A 25,952-nucleotide genomic window follows, 5' to 3' on the forward strand; every position below is an offset into this window, starting at 1 on the left:
TGTATTAATATGAACTTTTATTTAATATTATAAGAAGATACACATGATTTTAAAACCATATGAGTAAAAAATATCATTTAATAATAAAACATATATATATATAGATTAAACTATATACCATAAGATTACATAAATATTTTAATATTAAAACTTTCAATGAATTTTCAAAAACATTTATAAATTATAAACTTATTAAAGATTTCACATTGAAAATTTTGTTATCGATGATTTAAATATTCAGTTATAAAACGATATGAATGATCATAGAAGTGTATGATTATAAATTCTCATTTAATAAATGACTATATAAAATATACTATTCTTAAAAAAATAGGTTGGTCCATCTTAACTTACATTATATTTTTTATTAAACTAACTATCGAATATTCGAATTGATAAATAATCTACCAAATATTGTTTTTGCACTTTCCTTAATTAGAAGCTACGAAATTACCTAATATGATTAATATATATGAAAATTAATTATTATGAATAATAAATATTTGATAACAATTTTGGTATCTTAGTTCTTTTTTTAATTTTATAGTATTAAAAGATATTAAAAAAATCACATTAAATATATAATAAAAACATTTATATTTTTTCTTATATGTTATATTTTGAATTTTTCAAAACGTCTATATATTATTAGAAATTTGAAGATTCTCACTCTGAAAATTTTGTGATCAATAGATTATTTTTTTTGTTATAATAAGTTACAAATGATCATAAAATATAACGCATATGAATTTTTATTTAATAAATATTCAAACTAAATAATATATATATATATATATATATATATATATATATATATATATACTAATGATTTAAAGCAACAAGATTGGCTGATCAATTTAGTTGTCCAGTTGAAATCTTTCAAAAGTATGTGAAAGACTAAAGTCAAAGTAAATATGGATTTAGAATAGTAGTTATATTTTACTAACCAAAATACCGAAAAAAACCGAACCGAATCGAAACCAACCCGATATCTGGATTGAACACCCCTAATCCAAATGAAGCCAAACTATTGTTTCATTCTCCAAAATATAACAAAAATAATAACTTAATTCCGCGTAAGGCGCGGATCTTATCCTAGTTGAAATATTATATTTGTTTACTGTCGGATTGACATACACTTTTTTTTAATATAAAGTTACTAAATTTTGTAGATTTTCTTATAACAAATACTTCAAAATGAATCTACCATTGGAAATGAAGGAAATTAAAAAAAAAGTAATACTAGAAAACAAAAATATACATGAAAAGAACCAAAAGACTACAAAAAATGCAGACTTCAATTATCTACAAAAGTATGTTAATATTTTAGTTGTATTTGTGCAACAGAGATGCTTTCCCTTAATTTTCACAGTATCTAATAATTTTTATTGTTTTGTCAAATAGAAATCAATATTTTATATTCATTTTGATTATACATTAAACATGCCTGTGCGAAGCACAGGAAATTATACTAGTTCACCATAAGTCCATAACATAGCCATTAACATGATGATCCAACTCCATCCAAAGTAGTTAATCTCATTTAAAAACAAAATACTCTAAAGATGAATTTGTGATGTTTTTGCAACTAATCATCAATAAAAGAAACTCGGAATCTAATCAGCCACACAAACAAACATTGGGTGCTTTGCAATAAAAACATTCGTTTATAAAGACCACAGAGTCATACCAAAACACAAGATGTTACAAAATAATAAAGAAGAGAGCTTTAATTTGTCTGGTGGCAAGAAGAAATCTCTATGGTGCGAAAGTCAAAAGAGAAGCCCACGAGTAAACAAACATTCCGAACAAAAAAAAAAAAGTTGCATCAGAGGGAAGTAGAAGATGATTGAATCGGAAGAAGCTTAATTTGAAAAGTCATTCAAGCTGAGTTATCCGGAAGATTCGGCACAGCAAGAGTTAAAAGCTGCTGCACCAAGAATAAACATTCCAAAAGGATAAAACAGAGTGATCTTAAGTACCTGCTATATCTCATCATCTTCATCATCTCCATACTCCCCCAATGAATATAACAAAAAGTACAATAAACACCCTAACTCTAAATCTCTAAGTAACTATACCCCTAAATCACAGATCAAGAACTCGGATATGAGGAAGACGACGACGGCTGAAAGAGTTAAAAAGGAGCCTTTTGAAATCAAACCCATAGACGTCGGTTTAAAAAGAGCGGACAAATTTGTAAACCCTATTCGCTTTTACGGTTTTACCCAAACTAAACCGGAATATATGTGATCTTCTGTATGGTTTTCTTAATTGACGCTGGTCATCTAATTAACCGGTTGTTTTGGGTTAGTACATTGCTTAACCGATATATAAACATAGAAAATACCAGAAGAATTCTTGGTTTTGCAATAACATGGATGAAAAAACCAGGAAACATAAAACACAGTTCATCTCCAAGGGAAAGTTAAGAGGAAAATTATTATTATCCGCAAAAAAAAAAAAAATATATTTTAAAGATACAAGGATCTACAATTCAGTAATTTAAAATCATTTTAGAGTTAAACTATAACTTGGATGCTGAAACTTATCTTACATGGGAAAGTTTTTTTGTTTCTCAACAAACTAACCTCTTCTCCAATTGGTTTCTGCTACTATACATCACTTTCCTCCAAGTATCTGTGTGTATTTTCTGAAACAGTCTTCAAAAAGTGAACCCTTCAGTTGTTTCTTATTGGCAATGGATGAGCTTCAGTATTGAAAACAAATTTATCCAACGGTATCACCGAGTCATCTCCAAACAGCAAGTACAAGTACTTCAACGTTTCGCCGAGGAAAAACGTCTCCATCTTATCTCTCCTATGAGGAGGCACTTCCGTTACATCATCCAACGATGTGTATCCACCTGATTTCACCTTTGTGTGCTTTTCAAACGCTTGAAAGATCTGCCAACCTTGTTCTCTGTATCTGCAATTTTTTTTACAAAAAATGTGTGTTCAGCTTTTAAGAGTAGTAAGTATAGTCCTCAATCCTATGAATATCTTTCTTACTTTGTATCTTTTGTGATACGGTAGAGAACAAAGAGTGATTCAACAGTCTCAGGGCGCAGTAAATTATGCCGATCAGCCTGTTTTATGACTATGTCTTTTGCATAAACCGAGCTCTTGTTCCCTCCTTCAAGACCATCCTCAGAGTATTCCTGCTTTTATTAGAATCCAATGATTAACAAAACAAGTTCTGCAAGAAAAAGGTACAAGAAATAAAAGTTACCTCTGTGTGGAAGTAAGCAATCTCTGGAGCAAGGCCAGTGGCAGTTACTTCATACATCTCAAAGCATGCTTTCGCTAAATCTTCCGCAAGTTTCAAATTTTCAAGATCCTCAAAGGATAGAAGATTCTCCGCCAGGGCTTTCTCCTTTGTGAGTCCCTTGGTAGCACCAAGAGCAAGAGTACCAGGCAAGAAGCAAACCTAGACACAAAAGAAAACTGAATGAACCATTCCTCTGAAGATTCTCAACAAATGAAACTTACCAGATGATCCATTTTGGGACTGAACTCTCCCTTAGACCCGTAAGGCAACTCCCCTACAAAGACCAGACCCTTTGGAATTGATTTGCGCACAAGCAAATGCCTGACTCCTTTCATCGCCTCGGTGTACATATCATGCAGATACGTGAAGTTACCGTTCATCTTGCCTCCTTGCTGAAGCCACACTTTGATCAAATACTCGTAGTAGCTATCCCCACGAGATCCCAACCTTATGTTCTCACCAACAAACTCACCTGAGTGAGGGCTGATGTAGATGGGAACAAGACCTTCCGTCTTAGGAAGAGTCTTTATATGAGCCAAGACCTTCATGGCCTCTGTACTGTACTTCGGATCACCAGAAACAGCGCTGAGGTAATTAAACTCAAGCTGCACAGAGGCGACTTCTGCTGTGCTGCTCATCCCCCCTGGAGCTGGATGAGCCGTTGACTCACGCAGTATGACGTCACTATAAGGAACTGCAGTAGGGCTGGAGTTAAAAGCCGAAAGCAAACGGTCAGCCAAATCTTTGGCAACGTTTAGATAGACATCTGGTTTTGGTCCGTGGTCTCCTCCACTCAGATGGTATGCACTTAGAAGCCCACCCAAAACACGTATTGTAGTCTCAAACAAATTAACTTGACCCTTTTGGCTGATTCTCTCCAAGAGATGAGCTTCGACCCATGACCCTGCCTCAGAAACGATGTTACCATGACCCATTATCATGGCTGTGTCAAGAGCGTCGACCACAGTGGCGCCCAGTCCTCCTAACCCATCCACGCCTCTCTGGCTAATAGGCATAAGCTCGTCATAGCCCATTGCGAACTTTCTGTAGCCAGACCATGCGTAGTCAAAAGCTTCCTTTACACTTTGCTGTCTGGCTGCCCATTTTGGGCCATTAGTGGTGTTATCTTTCAACTGTCCTTCGTCAGGTGATAACCGAGGTGGGATCCTAGGCGGCTTTCTCAAAAGTCTGCCTAGCCTAAGACCCCCAACGAAAGTGACCTTTCCTTTTTCATTGAGAGGAGAGTCGTTAGGGATCTTAGTACCCATCAGCATTAGACATGCTATTCCAAAGACCAGTATCAATATAAGGAACTTCCCCGTGCTGCAGCTTGCGTAGTTACGTTTTGTGTTAAGAGTAAGCAAGCTTTGAGACAGAACCTAGAGCCAAAAATAATAGGAGGCAATTAAATTTCATAAACAGAAGCTTTAAGCCATCCCATCACTAGACTCGCAGCACATGTTCTGTGTTCACTTACTGCTTTTGAGCCTATCATTCTATAGCGCACTTTACAACATTCAATTACACCAAGAAGCCTAACACTTTGATTGTAGATAATCTAAAACTAGAGACATCTTTGCTTATTCCTTTCTCTCTCTCTGATTACTCCAAAGCAGTTCATTGTATAAACTATCTACAAAAAGTAATATCACAGGGCAGAAAGGAGGGAACTTGGGCAGAACCCATATCACAGAAAGATCAAATCTAAGAAAAGCTCTAACCTTTAAAGGAGATCGATGTCTGAACTTGGCATTGTCGTAATGAACATCTTTCACTGAATACGGTAGAGACTTCGACATGCTCAGATCCCCCTCCGTTAAATTGAAGATCGGCTTAGGATTCGGGTTCGTTTGCCACCGATCTGAAAAGGGAGCTAACGACCGGAGAAATTAAAATAAAATTTCCTCTGATTTTTTAGGCAGAAGTCTCTTCGAAATCTTACGGCAGCTGCTTAAGAAGCATTGACCCAACACAACACGAGCTTCCAATTTCTGTTTTTCTTTTTCTTCGTCAAATATTACTATGTTCTGTAGGGCTGGGCATGAATACTTACCTGCCTTATATCGGTACTCGCCTCGGTTTTTCTTGTCTTGCCGAAACCGAAGTATCAAATAGTTGAATTTTGCTGCTTGCAAGTACAAACCAACTAACAAGTATCACAAAAAAGTTACCACTCATCTTGATATTGCTCTTTACTTGTTTTACTTCTGAAAAAATGATAACTAAACCATAAAATCCAAAGCCCTAAACAAGTATTTCTTTGTTGTAAGAAGTAAACAATACTTTCTTATCGAATTCCATCTTTTTTATATTAGGTGCAAATATTTTATTTTAAATAACTCTCATGTTTTGACCAAGTCAAGTAAATAAAATAAACTTTCATAACCTTCTCTCGTAAAATATTATTTATCAAGTAATTTTTAGAAACTTGGAAATATATCCAAGTAAATAATAAATATTTGTAAATAGCAAGTAATCGAACAACGCAATTAACTTGCAAGTAAAGTATTTTTAGACAAGTATCCGCATACTTGTCAAAAACGAGTACTTGTTATTTGTTAACCGTAAGAGTATACGTAAGAAATCAAGTATACGTAAGAAAGCAAGTATCCGCCTTACGCCCACCCCTAATGTTCTGTTTCAGATTTATTGCTCTTTAATTTAAAGACATTAATTATTTTTGTTTCACCTCATTTACTACTACTAAATTATAAATTTTATTCATTCAAAATAAAACAACTATATATGTTAATAGATTTGGTTATTCGGTATTTAGATTTTTTATTTTGAAATATATTTAGGGAATAGATATATAGAAATTATTTGAGTATTTATAAAATTCTGATTTATTTTTAGTTTGGGTTTATTATTCGGTTGGGAAAAGAAAATTTAAAAATAATTTTAATAACTTAAAATACTTCAGCTTACATAAATTTAAGTTTATCCTGACTGTAAATCTTTTAGGATAATTAAAAATATTTCAGCTTACATATATGGATATTGTGGCATATCGAGTCCTTTGCTTGGTAATATGGGTCCGATTGGTAATGACTGTAGCTTTAAAATTTTTGCTGTAGAAAAAAATCTGTAGATTTTTTGCTGTGGCTTTAAATTTTATTGCTGTAGAATTTTATGAAAGCACTAAAAATTTGCTTTGGATATTTGGCTCTGCAGAGCACTTGTACAGCTGTAGGTTATTTCTAGAGCTGTGGCTTCAAAAAAAAAATTTAAAGTTTGATTGCTCTGAATTTGGTGCTTTAGAAATAAATAAGGCTGTGGACAGCACCTACAGCAACTACCAATCACCCCCTATATGTCTTAATGAGCTTGATCGACTTATGGAAACGAAGATAGTTGAGTAATACCTCGTAAAGACGATTTAATGGGGAAGTAGTTTATTGAAGATGGCTATCACAAGTTGGCCAGAGTTTGGAAGGAAAAACTAGGATGATGGATTACATTTGGTATGGTGGTCATTTCCTGATTGGAATGAGAGGGCCTAGAGAGGATGCAGTGAAGATCCTGAAGGAAATCATTGAGTTTTGTGATAAGAGTGTTCGGTTTGAGATAGGACAACTTGAAGTTAGAGGTTGAATTGAATATATAAGCAGGGGGATTCAGTTTCTTGACCACATAATTTGCACAAGAGTTATTTACCCTACTACATTACACTGGAAGTAAAGGCCGCATTCTGAGCAAAAAGGGTGTGGGTTATTGCAAGATTTTTGGTGCTTGGAGAAGGAAAAGAGAAGCAGATTGATGGGTTGGAGAAACTAGACTCACCACCATGATTATTTTACCATGACCTCTTTTAAAGATGTGGTTGTTTCGGTACAAGTATCTTCATACAACAGAGACAAACTGACACTACAAGAAAACATATTTTTTACAAGGGCAGTATTCGTTGTAAATTCGTCGTAAACGGGGTGTTACGACGAATTAACCTCGAAAGACGTTTCGTTGTTAAACGTCCGTCGTAACGGAGGTTTCGTCGTAAACGACTCGTTACGTTTACGACGAAATATATTCCTCGTAAAGCGCATGGAAAGAATTCGTCGAAAAAGACACGTAAGATTTCGTTGTAAAGCCCACGTAATGATTTCGATGTAAAGCACACGTAAATAATTTCGTTGTAAATCACTCGTAAACAATTCGATGTAAAACCCTCGTAAATCTTTCGATGTTAATCACTCGTAAACATTCGATGTAAACTCCATATAATGTTTACGAGGAGTTTACATCGATTCTTATTATATTATTAGTAATTAGTATATAATAAATTTTAATTTATATTTAATATTCAGAATTTAAAATAATTTAAATTTTAAAACGAAATATGAAATTGAAAAAAATATTTTAAAAAGGCATTTAAAAGTCATACAATAATATTTAAATTCATAATACAAACAAAAATATAAAAAAAACTACATATCCTCGAAGTAGTTGGTGGGGTTGCTCGGCTGTTGATGGGTTGGATCAGACTCTTGGGGATCTCGTACTGGCAACCCAAGAGCGGCTCGTCTCTCACTCAACATTCTCTGCATAACCGGGTTTCCCACGGCCATCACGTCTAGCAAATCCTCAAGAGAGTCTAAACGAGCCTGCTGGCTATCCATTCGAGCCTTCATCTGAGCAGTCTCTTCATCACGTATTGCTTTTTCAACTTGAGATACAAACATGCTGCAAATTAAACAAATAATCAAGTCATACATAATTAACTTCAATGCATATAATTAACATTCACAAAAATATTTACCTTTCAAAATAACGGGTCACTGCATCCTCGCAGTTGAGCAGAATATAATTGTGGGCACTATGTTTATCCTCTTCACATGACCACCATACTTCTTTCGTTTTACCACCAAACCGTCCAATTTCGCAGAAAATGTCAGGAACACTATCAATTGGATATGATGTCGGTACTCCACCATCATCATATCTTCTAGGAACTCTTTTTCTCGTACAAACAGTTGGAGCAAAGTAGTATGATGTGAAGTTAGATGTTTCGGCTGTCAACTCCCCACAACTATTGAACCTTCCACCTTTGCAAAATTTCTTGCTTTCCCCTTCAAATGTTTCATCTGTCGCTCATACGGATACATCCATCCATTGTGAACAGGTCCACGAAGTAATGCTTCATACGGTAGGTGGACAACTAGATGCTCCATGACGTCAAAAAATGAAGGAGGAAATATCTTCTCCAGGTTTCACAATATGATCGGAATGTTCTGATGAAGTTGTTCGATGACTTCTTCCTTGAACGTACGTGTGCTAAGATCTCTGAAAAATGCTCTGATGGCTGTATATTGCAAAAGTAATCAAATTAATAACATTTCATAACATATGTATATATATTATAAAATTATAATTACCTGCAAGTGCTTCATGGACATTTGCTGGAAGGAGCTCGGCAAAAGCAAATGGAAGTAGTCTTTGCATAAACACATGACAATCATGACTCTTTATTCCGGAGAACTTTTGACCTCGTTCAACACATCTTGACAGATTTGAAACATAACCATCAGGAAACTTAACTTCTGATGCAACCCAGTCAAATAAGGTTGTTTTGGCTTCTGATGACAACCGGAAGATGGGAACAGGAACGTTTCCATTGCTCTTGATATGTAACTCACTTCTTGAGCAAATATCAGGAAAGTCCATCCTTGACTTTTTGTTATCTTTTGTCTTCCCATGAACGTTAAGTAATGTATTCATGATGTTCTCAAAAAAGTTTTTCTCAATATGCATGACATCCAGATTGTGGCGTAAGAGAAGATCCTTCCAATAGGGTAGCTCCCAAAATATACTCTTCTTGTGCCAATTGTGAGAGACACCATACCCATCAGACATATTTCCAGGAACATGCCAATTACCTCCAACCTTAAATGTTTCCTGAGCTCCGTAATAATCAATGTCTGCTTCGATCTGCTGGCCGGTGAGATATGGAGGAGGACCGTCTCTGACAATTTTTTTGTGCCGAAACAATGTCTTATTTCTTCTGTACGGATGGGCAAGTGGAAGAAAGCGACGATGACAATCAAACCAACAACTGTTCCTACCATTCTTCAGTTGAAAAGCATCTGTCGATCCAAGACAATATGAACAAGATAATCTTCCATGTGTTGTCCAGCTAGACAACATCCCATAAGCAGGAAAATCACTTATCGTCCACAGCAGAACTGCTCGCATCGTAAAATTGTTTTTCAAGGAACAATCGTACATCCTCACCTCTTCTGACCACAATTGCTTTAGCTCTTCTATCAACGGTTGAAGAAAAACATCAAGAGACCGTTTTGGATGCTTCGGCCCAGGGATTAATATGGTCAAAAATAGAAATTCTTGTTCCATGCACATATCCGGCGGTAAATTGTACGGCGTAAGAATGACTGGCCACAAAGAATATTGTCTACCAGACATATCAAATGGACTAAATCCATTGGTGCATAACCCAAGATAGACATTCCGAATATTTGTAGCAAAATCTGCGTGTACCTTGTTGAAATGTTTCCACGCTCTTGCGTCTGATGGATGTGCAACCTCACCATCTCTCTGGACATGTTCCGCATGCCACCTCATCGACGCAGCAGTCCTCTTAGATTGATATAATCTTTTCAATCTGTCTGTAATTGGTAGGTACCACATCCTTTGGTACGGTACCCTATTCCTCCCACGGCCTTGCGGTTTGAATCGTGTTTTTTTGCAGAATCGACACTCTTCTAACTTGTCATCTTCTTTCCAGTAGATCATGCAGTTGTCGATGCAAAAATCAATCATCTCCGAAGGCAACCCAAGACTATAAACCAATTTTTGAATCTCATAATAAGATTCAGCAGACACGTTGTCTTCTGGCAAATACTCTTTAAACAACTCTGCTCATGCATCCATGCAATTCTCAGGTAAATTATGATCCGTTTTAATATTCATCATCCTAGCTGCTAGAGACAATTTAGAGAGACCTTCTCTACAACCAGTGTAGATTGGTTGATTTGCAGCATCTAGCATTTCATAAAACCTTTTTGCATCCAAATTAGGTTCTTCTACATTTCCAGTTCCATCAGCTATTGTTGTAGTTGTTTCTAAAAATGCATCACTAATCATATATAAATGAAAACATTAAAAATAGAAATGATTTGAAATTTTTTTTGATGTATTAATTTTTTTTAGGTCCGAGGATGAACCCCGCCCCGCAGCCCGTCTTCGACGTAGTTTGGTGAGCAGTTCCCGTGCATCGGGATCGTCTCATGAACAAAACTCGGTTCCCGCATATATTCCCGCTCCAGCTCCCGCTGCCCCTCCCACTGCTACTCAACAGGATCCGGGGGTCATGCCAGTTGAACTATTGGTTCAACAACCAGGTCGAGAGCATCTCCCGGTTCTCCAACCCAACCCACGACGAGGACATAGCACTTGGTTAGTATTTTTTTTATTTGTAGCATTATGTTTTTTCCATTATTTAACTTGCTAACTAGTATTTTTTTTAAAGGTTCACCAAGTCAAAAAATGGCATTAGCAGGAGCATCAACCAGATGATGTACTCCATGCTTCGTTTTGGATATTTAAAGTGGAGTGTGATCCCTTCCGACGAACGAGAGTTGTGGTTTCGTCAGTTTGCGGTATAGTAACTCTTCATTTTTTAAAAGTTTTTACATTTTTTTAAATATTTTTACTTATTAAATTATGTTTGTTTTGTAGCAAGAGTTCAACTGGCACTCCGATCTCACAGAAACAGTCCGTAAGAAATTCAACGAAAAGGCCATGGACTCTTATACGAAGCAGATAAACGCGTGGAAGACAGTTTGGCAGAAGAACAAGAGGCCACGGTTCATCAACGAGACGGTGTGGGAGCAGTTGATAGCTCATTGGGAGAAGGAAGAAACTGCAGAGACGTCTTCTAGGAACCCCAAGAACCAGAAGAGCGATCGTGATGGGAAAGGTATGTATGTGCACAACCTCGGCGCTTGCTCTATGTCTACTAAGGAGGATGAACTTGTAAGTTTTTTATTATTATTTATCTTTATATTTTTTAAATAAATATTTTATATATTCCTTGGCTAATAATGGCAATTTTTTTAGATCGAAGCAAATGACGGTAATCCCGTTGATCGTCTCCAACTCATTAAGGTGGCTCACACTAACAAGACGACGGGTCAAATTCAGGACCCCGTGATCAAAGGTGTCGTTGATTTGGTGGAAGCTGAAATAGTATCTCAATCTCAGCCTCTCTCTGATGACGGCGATTCTACGGGAGATTCAACCAACTTGTCTCTATTGCAAATAAATGAGATGGTTGAAAAGGTAATTTTTTTATTAATATATTTTTTTTATAATGTCGATTACTAACTTGTCCCTATTTACTAACTTTAAATATTTTTGTAGGCGGTTCCTAAAAGGAAAGGAGGCCGTTTAGTTGGGTTGGCCCGCCGTGCTTCTTCGTATCCGGCATCTTCTTCGTAAGCTCCGTATGCCGATCCCATGATTCTCGAGGAGCTACATGACAAAGATGAACAGATTGGGGCATTGGAGGAGCAGAACACCACTATCCTTTCTGAGAATGCCACTATCCGTTCGGAGAATGCCACTATCCTTGCTGAGTTGGCATCCCAGAAGAAGTTCAACACCGAGATAATGCAGAAGCTAGATCGTTTGATGTCTTCGAGTTCTTCTTAGTTTTTTCGGCTTTTTAAAACTTTCTGAATGTTTTTTTTTCTATTTCGGTTTGTATGAATTTTAAACTTTCTGAATGTTTTTTTTCTATTTCGGTTTGTATGAATTTAAATTCTATAATATTATTAGTTTTAAATTTCAGATTTTATTTATTTATTAATTAATTTTTAATATAAAAAAATATATAAAAATGCAAAATTAATTCGTTTTTAAAATTGGTATATTCCGACGAATTCTGGGCGTCGGAATATACCGATGGACAACGGTTCCTCGGACAATTCCGACGGAGAGCATTCGTCAGAATATACCGACGAACCAATATATGTCGGTATATTCCGACGAACCAATGTCCGTCGGTATATTCCGACGCCCAGAATTCGTCGGAATATACCGAGGAATCCACTCCGTCGGAATTGTTCGAAGAACGTTCTCCGTCGGTATATAGTTTTTCCGATGAACTCTGGTCTCGTGTGTCCGCATCGTAATATCGTCGGAAGTTCGTCAGAATGACGTTTCTCGGTATTCGTCAGAAAGTCGTCGGAAGTTCTGACGAAATTCCGACGAATTTTTTTTTTCCGAAAAAACGATACCGACGGATAGGTTCGTCAGAAATTCGTCGGAATCGGTCTATTCCGACGAATTTCTGACGATTTCGGCCATCAGAATCCCCCTGTTTTCTTGTAGTGTTCACTATGATGAGCATCCTCAAAATTATTATTACTACTACTAGCTTCATTTCCCCCATAACCCTCTCCATGTTGATACCAAATGTAGTACTGTAGTGTAAATCCTATGTTTACTAAATGCTTCCATACAGTTTCACTACGTGCAAATTTTGAATTCTTGCATTTCCGATAGGGGCAGAACATCTTACCGTTTTCCTGCGTGATCGGTGTGCCGCCTGGTGCATGAATGTCTCTAGCCCGCTCAGAAATGCGTTAGTCACCCTCCCGTCAGAATCTTTGTGCAAATACATCCAACTCCGTAACTCGTAAATACTACCGCCACCAGCCATTTTTTTCTTAGATTTTTTTTTGAAATCTTTTTTTTCCTGATTTTTTTTCAATTTTTTTTTCCGTTTGTGTGTTGTGAGGAACAGAATTGTGAGAAATGACATATATATAGAGAAATTTTCGAGTTGGGTAGTTGAAATATAACTACGATTTTACAAGGAATCTTTTACATGGATTTTACATGGTTTTATCATAATATTTACAACGACTTTACGACGAAATTAGGTAAGTTAAAGCACATTTAATACACGTTTTCACCTAAATATAACGGTAACATGTTTCGTTGTAATGTCGATGTAACGATTACGACGTATTTCTCTTTCCATGTACTTTCGTCGTAAACTTACATGGATTTTACGACGAAACCCTTTCCTCGTAAATTTACATCGAGTTTACGACGAAATTTGATTTCCTCGTAACTGCGTTGTAAACACCATGTAAATTTACGAGGAAAGATTTTCGTCGTAAATCGTCGTTGTTACGGAAACGTTTTCTTGTAGTATGAGAGCTTTGTCCTGCAGTTTGGTGGCTTCCTTACTCAGAAAACAATGAAATTGGTAAAACCTAACTCTACAGTCTACACATTGTCTCACTTCATAGATATTTTCGTAGCGGGTATTTACTAACGTTAGTCATGTGCAAAAACTTAGGGAAATGATTCTCTTTACGATATTAATGACACTGTGTTCGTTCTATTGATATGGAACAATTTATGTTCTTTATTGTTTGCTTACTACATCAAGTAACTTTAGTCACTTCTCTTTTTCTTCCGATTCATCAGCCCTCGCTCTGAAATGCTGAAACCTTAAATGTTCGTGACAGGCCGGTGTTATTAGCAAATGTTATCTTCTCAGGCTCTTTCTCTTTGATGAAGATATCATGCACTGGAACCCAGATCATGAGTTCCTTGCTTTTAACTCCCGTTAGTCTCTTCAACCTACGGTCTTCAACAAAAGCAGTTATCTCCGTGTCATATATCACTTTACGACCTATTGCAGCGAATGTATGCTCAATCTTGCTTCTCATCCTCATCCACACAAACCCTTTAGTTTTGTTGTGCCCAACTTCTGTCATGTCCTTCAGTGGCAGCAATCCTGTGGGTAAATTGAGGAGTGCAAGAAGCTCCTTGGCTTTATCCAGACAAAGAGATGGCTCACTGTAGCTCTCTATATCATCACTTACTATCTCTCGTAACGCCATGATAGTTAGAAGTACATTTTCTTTTTTTTATTGTCGAATGCTTTTACTCGAGTGTTGGTTTCTTCGCTATATAATTAATGTTTCTATGAGGCTTATGATGTGTTTGAGAACGTAACAGGAAACATGATATTTGTGTGATGAGCCTTTCTAGTCCCCCATTTTTGGCTGGCATCATAACCCTGTGATTAATAATATGCTGTTACGTACATATATAATATATAATGTGTTATAAATCATGGAGTGGATTGCTATTAACCAAGACCAGAAGAGAAGGTCCAACAGCCACGACTAGGTCCAGCCGCGGCCGCGACCAAGAGGAGAGACAGACGGTCGGTTTAGACCGTCTTAGGATTATGACGTTTTCCTTTCTTGTTATCTTTAGTTTTCCTATTTCCTTTTGGATTAGGTTTTGTACTCTTTCCATTTATTTGTTGTTTGTATCCCCTATATAAAGGAAACTTATATTCAGAAATAAAACATACAGTTTCCCCATTCTTTTACAACACGTTATCAGCACGATAGCCTCCAAAACCCTGAGACCAAAATCGAAACCTAAAAGCCTAAAACCGGCGACCACTCATAAACCCTAAAGACGTTCTTCGTTCATCCTTGAACCCAGACGATCCATCTCTACTCCTAGACGCACACAGCTCACGTCCCAGCTCAGACGAAATCCGTCCAGCTCGCGATCGCACCCGAGACGCCTCGCATCCGACACGACCCGCGTCCGAGAGACCTCGCACCCGAGACAAGCCGACTGCTCGCGATCGTCCCGGTTCCGCGACCCGATTGGAACCTGCAAGCATCCGTTCGTTCTCTCTCTCTCTCTCTAAGGTGGTCCGGTTCTAAACCTCTACGAAACAAAGGTATACCGTGATCTGAGAACCTAGAAAGATCAAAACCCTAATCCATTATGATGGAAACTTTGTCTTTGATCAAAACCTTAAAATCTATAACCTAAAATCGACAATCTCATAACTAGTAATAGAAATCGATTCCTTAGAACATATTGATTGCTGTTATTGATTGTTCTTGATCTGAATTTAAGAAACCCTAAATCTGGAATCGAAACCCTAAACCTAAAAGATTGAATCCAATTTTAATTGTTCTTGATTGATTGATTGAATTGATAAAATCTGAGGTTTAGAATTGTTAGATTGATTGAAATAATCTGATCTAGAATTTAAATCTTAAAGGCCTTGAAACCTTAAAATCATATTGATTAAACCGGCAGCCTTATTGTTTAAATTGAAACCCTAAATTCATAAATTGAATTCAATAGAAATCAAATTGCTAAGATTGTTTGCATTACATCTAAATCCGAATTGAATTGCATTAAATTGAATTGTTTAAAAACCGACCAGCATATAGAACATACGAATTCGAATCTGATTACATTGATAAAGCATATGGCCGTGTGGCTTGATTGTTCGCACCATGGTCGATTAGATTGATTGTTTCTCATAAATGCGTAAGACAAATTTGTGGCTGAGCTTGTTAATATACCATGCGGCCACATGATCACATTGTGAACCTAAATTATAAATGATGATGTGATTCAAATGTCGAAAATCTCAAGCAGAGACTATGCAGCCCTTAATCTCTCCGGAGATAACTACTTGCAGTGGGCGCTAGATACAAAGATCAGCTTAAGGTCAAAGGGACTTGGTGATACAATCATCAAGGGCAACAATGAGACCGATAAGAATCGGTATAGGGCTATAAGTATTATACGCCATCATCTCATTGAAGATCTAAAAGATCAGTACATTACGATGGAAAATCCACTAAAGCTTTGGGATGCTTTACAGCATAGATATGATCACCAGAAAACGGTGTTACTCCCAAAAGCTTGAAATGACTGGAAGAATCTAAGATTCATGGATTATAAGTCAGTGGATGAGTACAATTCAGTCTTATTTAAGACGGTCTCGATGCTGAGACTTTGTGGTGAAGTTGTAACCGAAGAAGAGTTACTTGAGAAAACATTCTCTACATTTCATTCATCAACATAATACTGCAGCAGCAGTACCGAATGAAAGGCTTCGCCACATACACTGATCTGATCTCGTGCCTGCTACTGGCCGAGGCAAACAATGAGCTCCTGATGAAGAACAGTGAAGTTAGACCTGTTGGAATAGCCCCATTACCAGAGGCCAATGAAGTTGAAAAGAAAGATCCCAACGAGTGCAATTACATCCAGAATGATAAGAGATCACACGGCAAAGGCCGAGGTGGATATAGGAACCGTGATCGTGACAATTACTCAAACAGTCGAGATAGATACTTGGCCGGCCGGAAAGGAAACCACAATAACCGTGGTCGTGGTTCCAATCCCGGCCGTGGCCGAGGCGGTTATGGCCGAGGTCGAGGCGGTATATCCAAACCGTCTTACTCGACCAAATCAGTTTGTCACAGATGTGGGATGAGCAACCATTGGGCCAAGAATTCTAGAACCCCAAAGCACTTGTGTGAGCTCTACCAAGAAAGTCTTAAGAACAAGAACCCGGAGGCTCACATGGTTCACGATTCAGGATATGAGGCTGATGATGATTCTGACATTGCTAAAGATGACCCAATGGATTTTGAGACTTCTGATTGTCTCAAAGACTAAAATTTTTGATACGATTTGTTTTATTGCTTTATGGTTGTTTTATGATTGCTTTGGTGTTTTTAATTTTATTGTTGGTGTTCTGAAACTTTTATAAATGAAAGTTTTAAAGTTTTATAAAGTCTCTGAGATTAGAAATCTAACTTATAGAAATGAAAGATGATATGAGCATACTCGTGGTGGATAGTGGCACAAGTCACACTATACTTAGAGACAAGAGATATTTTGTAAATCTCACAATGCAAAGTGAAAACGTACACACCATTGCAGGTGTAGCCGGCCTGATTGAAGGTCACAGCCAAACATATGTACTGATGCCTGATGGCACTCATCTAGAGATCAAAAATGCCTTGTATTCCCCAAGCTCTAAAAGAAACTTATTGAGTTTCAAAGACATAAGGTTAAATGGTTTCCATCTTGAAACATGGGGAGAAGGAAATGATGAATTCCTTAATGTAATTTCGATCACCAAAGGCAACAGAAAGATCCTAGAAACCATACCTGCAATGTCTACTGGTCTATACTATGCAAAGATCAGTATGATCGAGGCCAATGCCTGCGAAATTTTCACTCTATGGCATAACCGGCTTGGCCATCCCGGTAGTAACATGATGCGAAAGTTGATGATGAATTCACAAGGGCACACGTTCAAAGGAGTTGTCCCAAACAATCTCACATGTGCAGCATGTGCACAAGGGAAACTCATAACTAGGCCATCACCAGCCAAAGTTAATAAAGAGATCATAAACTTTCTGGAAAGGATTCAGGGAGACATATGTGGACCAATACACCCATATAGTGGGACGTTCAGATACTTTATGGTTCTGATTGATGCATCCACCAGATGGTCACATGTTTGTCTACTATCCACACGAAACCTGGCATTTACACGCCTGCTTGCTCAGATAATAAGACTGAGGGCACACTTTCCAGACTTCCCTCTAATGACTATACGTCTAGACAATGCTGGTGAGTTTACGTCCCAGGCGTTTAATGAGTATTGTATGTCCATGGGGGTAAGTGAAGAACACTCCATGGCACATGTACATACACAGAACGGCTTGGCCGAATCCTTTATTAAACGTATCCAGCTGATAGCCCGGCCATTACTAATGCGGTCTCAACTCTCGGTATCAGCATGGGGGCATGCAGTATTACATGCAGCAGAACTTATTCACATCAGGCCATCTAGTGAGCATAGATATTCACCATCCCAGTTAATCACGGGTCATGAGCCAGACGTGTCCCACATCAAAACATTTGGATAGGCCGTCTACGTTCCAATTGCTCCACCACAGAGAACGAAAATGGGACCACAGAGAAGGATGGGAATATATGTTGAATATGACTCCCCAACCACTATAAAGTATCTTGAGCCAACAACCGGTGATTTTTTTAAGGCCAGATACGCAGACTCACAGTTTGATGAGTCCACATATCCGACCTTAGGGGGAGATAACGGCCGGTTGAGCAATGAAATCAAATGGTCTCGACCATCAATATCTTGGCAAGATCCTCGGACTAAAGAATGTGATATGGAAGTCCAAAAGATAATACATCTTCAAAAGCTAGCTAATCAACTGCCAGATTCATTTGCTGACCCAAATAGAGTGACAAAGTCATACATACCGGCTTGTAATGCACCAATAAGAATAGACGTCCAGAAGGGACAAGGTCAAGTGGCTACAAAGTCTAATCAACATCTCAAACGTGGTAGACCTATTGGTTCCAAAGATAAACAGCCTCGGAAGTCCAAGAGAGGTGCTGGATCCGAGAGCATCAAGGAAACCGTCCAGAACATTGATGGACCGGCCGAGCCGACCAGAACGGTCGAGCCAAGTGAGTCGGCCACACCAAATGATCCGACCGTTCCAAATGATGGGGTTCGGGACGCCGAACTTCATGGGACACAAGGGCCGGACAATCAAGAGATCTCTATAAACTATATAATGTCTGGAACGAAATGGAACAGAAATGATATCGACATTGATGATATATTTTCTTATAAAGTAGCACTTGAGAATGGAAAAAGATGAGGATCTAGAACCCACGTCCATATATGAATGCATGCAAAGATCAGATTGGATCAAATGGAAAGAAGCTATAAACGTGGAGTTAGAATCATTAAAGAAAAAAGGCGTTTTTGGCCCTATAACCGTGACACCTAGAGATGTCAAACCAGTGGGATACAAATGGGTCTTTGTGAGAAAGAGAAATGAGAAAGGAGAAGTAGTGAGATACAAAGCACGGCTTGTAGCACAAGGATTCTCACAGAGGCCATGAATAGATTATGAGGAAACTTATTCCCCTGTGGTGGACGCAACTACATTACGATATTTGATCAGTCTGGCCGTGAAAGAGAAACTTGATCTGCGCCTAATGGATGTAGTAACTGCGTATCTGTATGGCCCATTGGATAATGAAATTCATATGAGAGTTCCAGAGGGTATTGAGCTCAAAGATAAGAAAGGCTCTCGAGAACAACATTGTATTAAGCTGAATAAAGCCTTATATGGTTTGAAACAATCAAGTCTAATGTGGACCAATACACCCATCTAGTGGGACGTTCAAATACTTTATGGTTCTGATTGATGCATCCACCAGATGGTCACATGTTTGTCTACTATCCACACGAAACCTGGCATTTACACGCCTGCTTGCTCAGATAATAAGACTGAGGGCACACTTTCCAGACTTCCCTCTAATGACTATACGTCTAGACAATGCTGGTGAGTTTACGTCCCAGGCGTTTAATGAGTATTGTATGTCCATGGGGGTAAGTGAAGAACACTCCATGGCACATGTACATACACAGAACGGCTTGGCCGAATCCTTTATTAAACGTATCCAGCTGATAGCCCGGCCATTACTAATGCGGTCTCAACTCCCGGTATCAGCATGGGGGCATGCAGTATTACATGCAGCAGAACTGATTCACATCAGGCCATCTAGTGAGCATAGATATTCACCATCCCAGTTAATCACGGGTCATGAGCCAGACGTGTCCCACATCAAAACATTTGGATAGGCCGTCTACGTTCCAATTGCTCCACCACAGAGAACGAAAATGGGACCACAGAGAAGGATGGGAATATATGTTGAATATGACTCCCCAACCACTATAAAGTATCTTGAGCCAACAACCGGTGATTTTTTTAAGGCCAGATACGCAGACTCACAGTTTGATGAGTCCACATATCCAACCTTAGGGGGAGATAACGGCCGGTTGAGCAATGAAATCGAATGGTCTCGACCATCAATATCTTGGCAAGATCCTCGGACTAAAGAATGTGATATGGAAGTCCAAAAGATAATACATCTTCAAAAGCTAGCTAATCAACTGCCAGATTCATTTGCTGACCCAAATAGAGTGATAAAGTCATACATACCGGCTTGTAATGCACCAATAAGAATAGACGTCCAGAAGGGACAAGGTCAAGTGGCTACAAAGTCTAATCAACATCTCAAACGTGGTAGACCTATTGGTTCCAAAGATAAACAGCCTCGGAAGTCCAAGAGAGGTGCTGGATCCGAGAGCATCAAGGAAACCGTCCAGAACATTGATGGACCGGCCGAGCCGACCAGAACGGTCGAGCCAAGTGAGCCGGCCACACCAAATGATCCGACCGTTCCAAATGATGGGGTTCGGGACGCCGAACTTCATGGGACACAAGGGCCGGACAATCAAGAGATCTCTATAAACTATATAATGTCTGGAACGAAATGGAACAGAAATGATATCGACGTTGATGATATATTTTCTTATAAAGTAGCACTTGAGAATGGAAAAAGATGAGGATCTAGAACCCACGTCCATATATGAATGCATGCAAAGATCAGATTGGATCAAATGGAAAGAAGCTATAAACGTGGAGTTAGAATCATTAAAGAAAAGAGGCGTTTTTGGCCCTATAACCGTGACACCTAGAGATGTCAAACCAGTGGGATACAAATGGGTCTTTGTGAGAAAGAGAAATGAGAAAGGAGAAGTAGTGAGATACAAAGCACGGCTTGTAGCACAAGGATTCTCACAGAGGCCAGGAATAGATTATGAGGAAACTTATTCCCCTGTGGTGGACGCAACTACATTACGATATTTGATCAGTCTGGCCGTGAAAGAGAAACTTGATCTGCGCCTAATGGATGTAGTAACTGCGTATCTGTATGGCCCATTGGATAATGAAATTCATATGAGAGTTCCAGAGGGTATTGAGCTCAAAGATAAGAAAGGTTCTCGAGAACAACATTGTATTAAGCTGAATAAAGCCTTATATGGTTTGAAACAATCAGGTCGAATGTGGTACAACAGATTATCAGAGTACCTAATGAAAGAGGGTTATAAGAACGATCCAATAAGTCCATGTATTTTTATAAAGAGATTCGACAGCAAGGGCGTCGTGATCATGTCGGTTTATGTGGACGACCTGAATATAATAGGAACCTCTGGAGAGATTTTCCAAATAGTCGAATGTCTAAAGAAAGAATTCGAAATGAAAGACTTAGGAAAAACTAACTGTTTGGGACTGCAATTTGAGTATGTAGACAATGGAATCATTGTGCATCAAAAGACATATACATAAAAGATACTCAAGCAGTTTAATATGGACAAGGCTCATTCCTTGTCGAGTCCTATGGTCGTGAGGTCCTTAGACCTAGAGTAGGACCCATTCGGACCAAAGAAGCCGGACGAGGAGATGCTCGGGCCGGAAGTGCCTTACCTAAGTGCCATTGGAGCCTTAATGTACTTGGCTAGTCATACTAGACCGGACATCAGTTTTGCCGTGAGTTTACTGTCTAGATTCAGTTCATGTCCGACACTTAGGCACTGGAACGGAATAAAACATTTGTTCAGATATCTGCAAGGAACAACCGACCTTGGATTGTTCTATACCGACCAGCCGGGAAAGAGCTTTGCCGGATATGCAGATGCTGGGTACTTATCTGACCCACACAATGCTAGATCTCAGACAGGATATGTGTTTATACACAGTGAGGCTGCAGTATGTTGGCGGTCCACAAAACAAACCTTAGTGGCAACATCCTCTAATCATGCCGAGATCATAGCCATGTTTTAAGCAAGCCGAGAGCTTGTGTGGTTGAGGAACATGACCGGCCATATCATAAAAGAGAGTGGCCTGGACGTGGGAAAAGAAAAAGAAGAGCCAACGATCATCTATGAGGACAATGCAGCTTGCATAGCTCAGCTCAAAGATGGATACATTAAGGGAGATAGAACGAAACACATCTTGCCTAAATTCTTCTTCACCCACGACCTGCAGAAGGCTAAAGAAGTACAAGTGGTTCAAGTTCGGTCCAGTGACAATTCAGCTGATCTTTTCACTAAGTCTCTGCCAACCTCAACGTTCAAGATGCTGGTTCATCAGATAGGAATGCGCCAGCTGAAGGATCTTCAGTGATGCCTTCATCAGGAGGAGTGTCATGTGTTGTACTCTTTTTCCTGTCTACGGTTTCCATTTTTTCCCACCTTGGGTTTTTGGTTTTCCTAGAGAGGTTTTAATGAGGCAACATCGTGCATGATACAAATCCATATGGTTATAGCATCCAAGGGGGAGTGTTATAAATCATGGAGTGGATTGCTATTAACCAAGACCAGAAGAGAAGGCCCAACAGCCACGAGTAGGCCCAGCCGCGGCCGCGACCAAGAGGAGAGAGAGACGGTCGGTTTAGACCGTCTTAGGATTATGACGTTTTCCTTTTCTTGTTATCTTTAGTTTTCCTATTTCATTTTTGATTAAGTTTTGTACTCTTTTCATTTATCTGTTCTTTGTATCCCCTATATAAAGGGAACTTATATTCAGAAATAAAACATACAGTTTCCCCATTCTTTTACAACATAATGGAGTTTATGATGCATTTTTTGTTAACTTATCTATATTATTAAAAGAGAAGTACAAAAATAAAATAGCACTTAGTTTTCAACTTATTTACAATGGCATGCCAATGAAGTTATTAATTAACCCATTTTTTAGGTTTTTTTATATTTTCCTATTTAATTAGTACATTTCCAAAATCAAATTCTAACTAAAATTTATGGCAACAATAATTAATAAACCTAGCTTTTAGTATTCTTTGTATTTCCTATTTTATTATACATGTGTGTTTGAAAATAATTAATTCCATATATACATTTCGTAACTACATACATTATATGGTAATTATTTTACTAATTCCACATATACATAATAAATAGTATACACCAATTTTATTATACATAATCATAAAATTTTGATCCATAAAAACAGTTTATACAACAATTTTATTATATATAATCATAAAATTTTGATCCATAAAAAAAAAGAAAAATACTCTTGTGTGACTTTACAAGTCATATTCTGAATAAATGGATGATATAATTAAGGATTTACATGATAAAATAAAACTACTCAATATAAACTATAAAATTATTGTGTTTAGAAATGTCATATTAAAACAAAATTTAAACAGGTAAATTTTAAAATATATATTATCACTTATTCAAATAAATATTCATTTATAAAAAAAACTAACATCCGCGCCGTTCAAGCTCTAGTTTAATATTATCTTGCTTGACAAGGAAGGAAATACAGGATCTTTCTAATGCCTGAAATAAAATGGGTTTGTAAACAAATCGAGAGTGATGATTATATCCATGCAATCTTCCCGGAAAGCCTCACAAAGAGGGCTAGAGGCAGCCAATGCCAAGAGTAAGCAGAAGTTGTTTTGCATAAAAGCCTGGATTAGTAAGTAATAACCTTCGGAATGGCGGAATGGTTATTTACAAAATCAACACTTTTAGATTATTAAATTATATGATAATATCGTTTTAAACTTTTAAATAAATAGTAATATTTTTTAGTGATAAATAGTATCATGAACCCAACATGAAGAAAAAGATCTAGAGACAAGAAGGAGAAGTATGATGTCGGTTACCATATTATTTTCAAAACTTATATTTTTTGATATCAAAATATTTGTTTGAAATCATAGAATGCATCATCCAAAAAGTAGGGAATTTCTTTGTTGTATGGTGATATTTTTCCAATCGTTGAAAATTGGTCATTCCAATTATTATTTTACGGTTGAATCAATATACTAGATTCTGAATCAAAAAATATTAATATATCTGAATTGGAATGAGACCAGTGTAATACAACAAAGAAAAACTGATATTCCAAATACGACAAAGAAAGTTTGCATGAAGCTTTCTCGTCGTTTTAATTATTCTATTTGGTATTTTTCATTGTTGTATATGTATTTATGCAATTTTTTTACAATCTATTAATAAATAAACTTTAGTTGTTTAAAAAAAGGTATCATGAACCCGTTTCTTCAACTTCAACGACATTAATAATGGGATTAACGATCTTGGGCCTAGTCCCATCCAGACTATCGAGTTATTAGGCCTATTGTGAATGCTTCAATTCAATGTATGACTCATGTATTATTTTTATTACCATCTTTTTACGTCAAATGTTCTCTTGGTTAACTATAAATAACGTCACGATGAACCTGATTGTGTGATGAATTGATGACGAAGGTCGAATCCAATAGTCAAAAGACAAAAAATACGATTATATATGAATATGAATATGATTTAATTTTTGAAAAAAATGTTAAATTTATTCAAATAAATAAATAAATTTTTTACAACATGTGTGCTTATTTTCTAAAGTTTATATGAGAACTTTGAATCATGAATAACAAACTTGACTACATCCTAGACGCAAACCAAGCTTGCATAGTTCCTTCATAACGTTGATTCCCATTCAGCCGCAGTGATGAGATTCGATTCCTTACCAGCTTGTGATCAATGTATCTCGACAATGATTCTGCTGGTTGATGTCCCTCCCCATGGCTCCTTCTATTCCATATCTCAGTAAGAAAACTTGGTCCCCATTCCTTCCATTCTCCACCAAAAGATCCAGAATAGCATTCCAGAACAGCATTGAAAAAAAGATATGATTTAAATACTTATGTTGGAATTCTGCTCAGGAAATTAGGTGTTTCGAATATTAATTCAAGAAATTGGTCTAAATTTGAAATAATTTTTAATCACTGCCGTCCACGAAATAAATTTTCCTGAGAGATATTTGCCTACCAAATAAATCACTGTGAATAATAATGATTTAAAGGTATATGCCTCCCGAAAACCCGACACAAATCTAGTGTTTCTATCTAGAATCTAAAATGGACAGCACAAAATATAAAAGACATGGCACGTAATAAAAAACGAACATGCATATGAGCATATCCATTTGCATACGAATGTCTGCGTAGGTAGCATGACAATCACGTGAATTTATAAAATGGCACAGTGTGTCCGATTGCTCGTCAGCTTCCGGCAGTGCCAGGTAACATGATGAAAGGTTATTTCTAAATTTAAATTCAGAATCATAACTCTAGTCATTAAACACCAAATTACAAACACTGATGTTCGTATTTGAAATCAAAATCTAAACTAATCTTCTCATGTAATTGAAATATCCGTTCACTACAGGATCTTGTGACCGCTCTTGTATGTGATATTCGATAAAAGTTATATATAATTGCTCGAGAAACCGGAGCTATTAGATTTTGTGATTTAAAGAGTGATTAAAGAGATTGGAGATTAAGAACAAGAGAGAGAGAGACTCAAAACTCGTTTCATTGATTAATGACATGAGTTTACAATATATAGAGAGGCGACATTAGAGACTAGGGTTTAGGAAACTACACTATTACAAGAGATAAGCTTTTGCTTTAATTCAAATGATCCAATAAGCTTCCTCCTTAAGGATAAGGTTCCTTTTGCTTTATGCCAACCGTGGACAGGCTGTCATGTGCGCTCCCTTCTTCCTTTTGCAACAGCCTGATCAGATAAGGGTAAGCAAGACTTCTTCTCAACACACAAAGTTACCTAAGTAACTTTGGTTCACCGGGGTCAAGTTACCTTGCCCAATCTGTACGGCCTAGTACGGCTTCTGTATGGCCTTGCCCAATCCTCTCTCAACTCCATCTCCCTTAGTTCCTCAAGTCATCTCTTCTCTTATACTGAACTCATCTTAACACTCTTCATCACTTCATCTCAACACTTTATTCTCTCATCTCAACACTCCCCCTCAAGCTTGACCATATGGAACAAGTCAAGCTTGGAAGAACCATGAGATCTCCCTCATTAAAACCTCATTAAGGAAAACCCATTGGGACAAAACCTT

The 25,952-nt window shown here is 37.5% G+C and overlaps 2 protein-coding genes and 1 pseudogene across 2 annotated transcripts; 1 reads left to right on the forward strand and 2 right to left on the reverse strand.

Moving 5' to 3' along the window:
- Positions 1-2,416: 2,416 nt before the first annotated feature.
- LOC106375950 (mannosyl-oligosaccharide 1,2-alpha-mannosidase MNS3) lies at positions 2,417-5,377 on the reverse strand. The gene is made up of 5 exons (XM_013815979.3): positions 4,992-5,377; positions 3,492-4,649; positions 3,232-3,429; positions 3,012-3,160; positions 2,417-2,928 (listed from the first exon to the last, which is right to left on the reverse strand). Exons 1-5 carry the CDS (start codon positions 5,067-5,069, stop codon positions 2,682-2,684), a joined length of 1,830 nt encoding a protein of 609 aa, XP_013671433.1. The 5' UTR covers positions 5,070-5,377; the 3' UTR covers positions 2,417-2,681.
- Positions 5,378-13,593: 8,216 nt separating this feature from the next.
- LOC125583403 lies at positions 13,594-14,206 on the reverse strand (annotated as a pseudogene).
- A 2,048-nt stretch (positions 14,207-16,254) lies between these two features.
- On the forward strand, positions 16,255-16,761 carry LOC106373123 (transcription termination factor Rho-like). Its single transcript, XM_013813341.1, has 2 exons — positions 16,255-16,522; positions 16,634-16,761. Exons 1-2 carry the CDS (start codon positions 16,255-16,257, stop codon positions 16,759-16,761), a joined length of 396 nt encoding a protein of 131 aa, XP_013668795.1.
- The last annotated feature ends 9,191 nt before the right edge of the window (positions 16,762-25,952 follow it).

Source organism: Brassica napus, chromosome C3 (assembly GCF_020379485.1).
Source record: "Brassica napus cultivar Da-Ae chromosome C3, Da-Ae, whole genome shotgun sequence".
NCBI lineage: Eukaryota > Viridiplantae > Streptophyta > Magnoliopsida > Brassicales > Brassicaceae > Brassica > Brassica napus.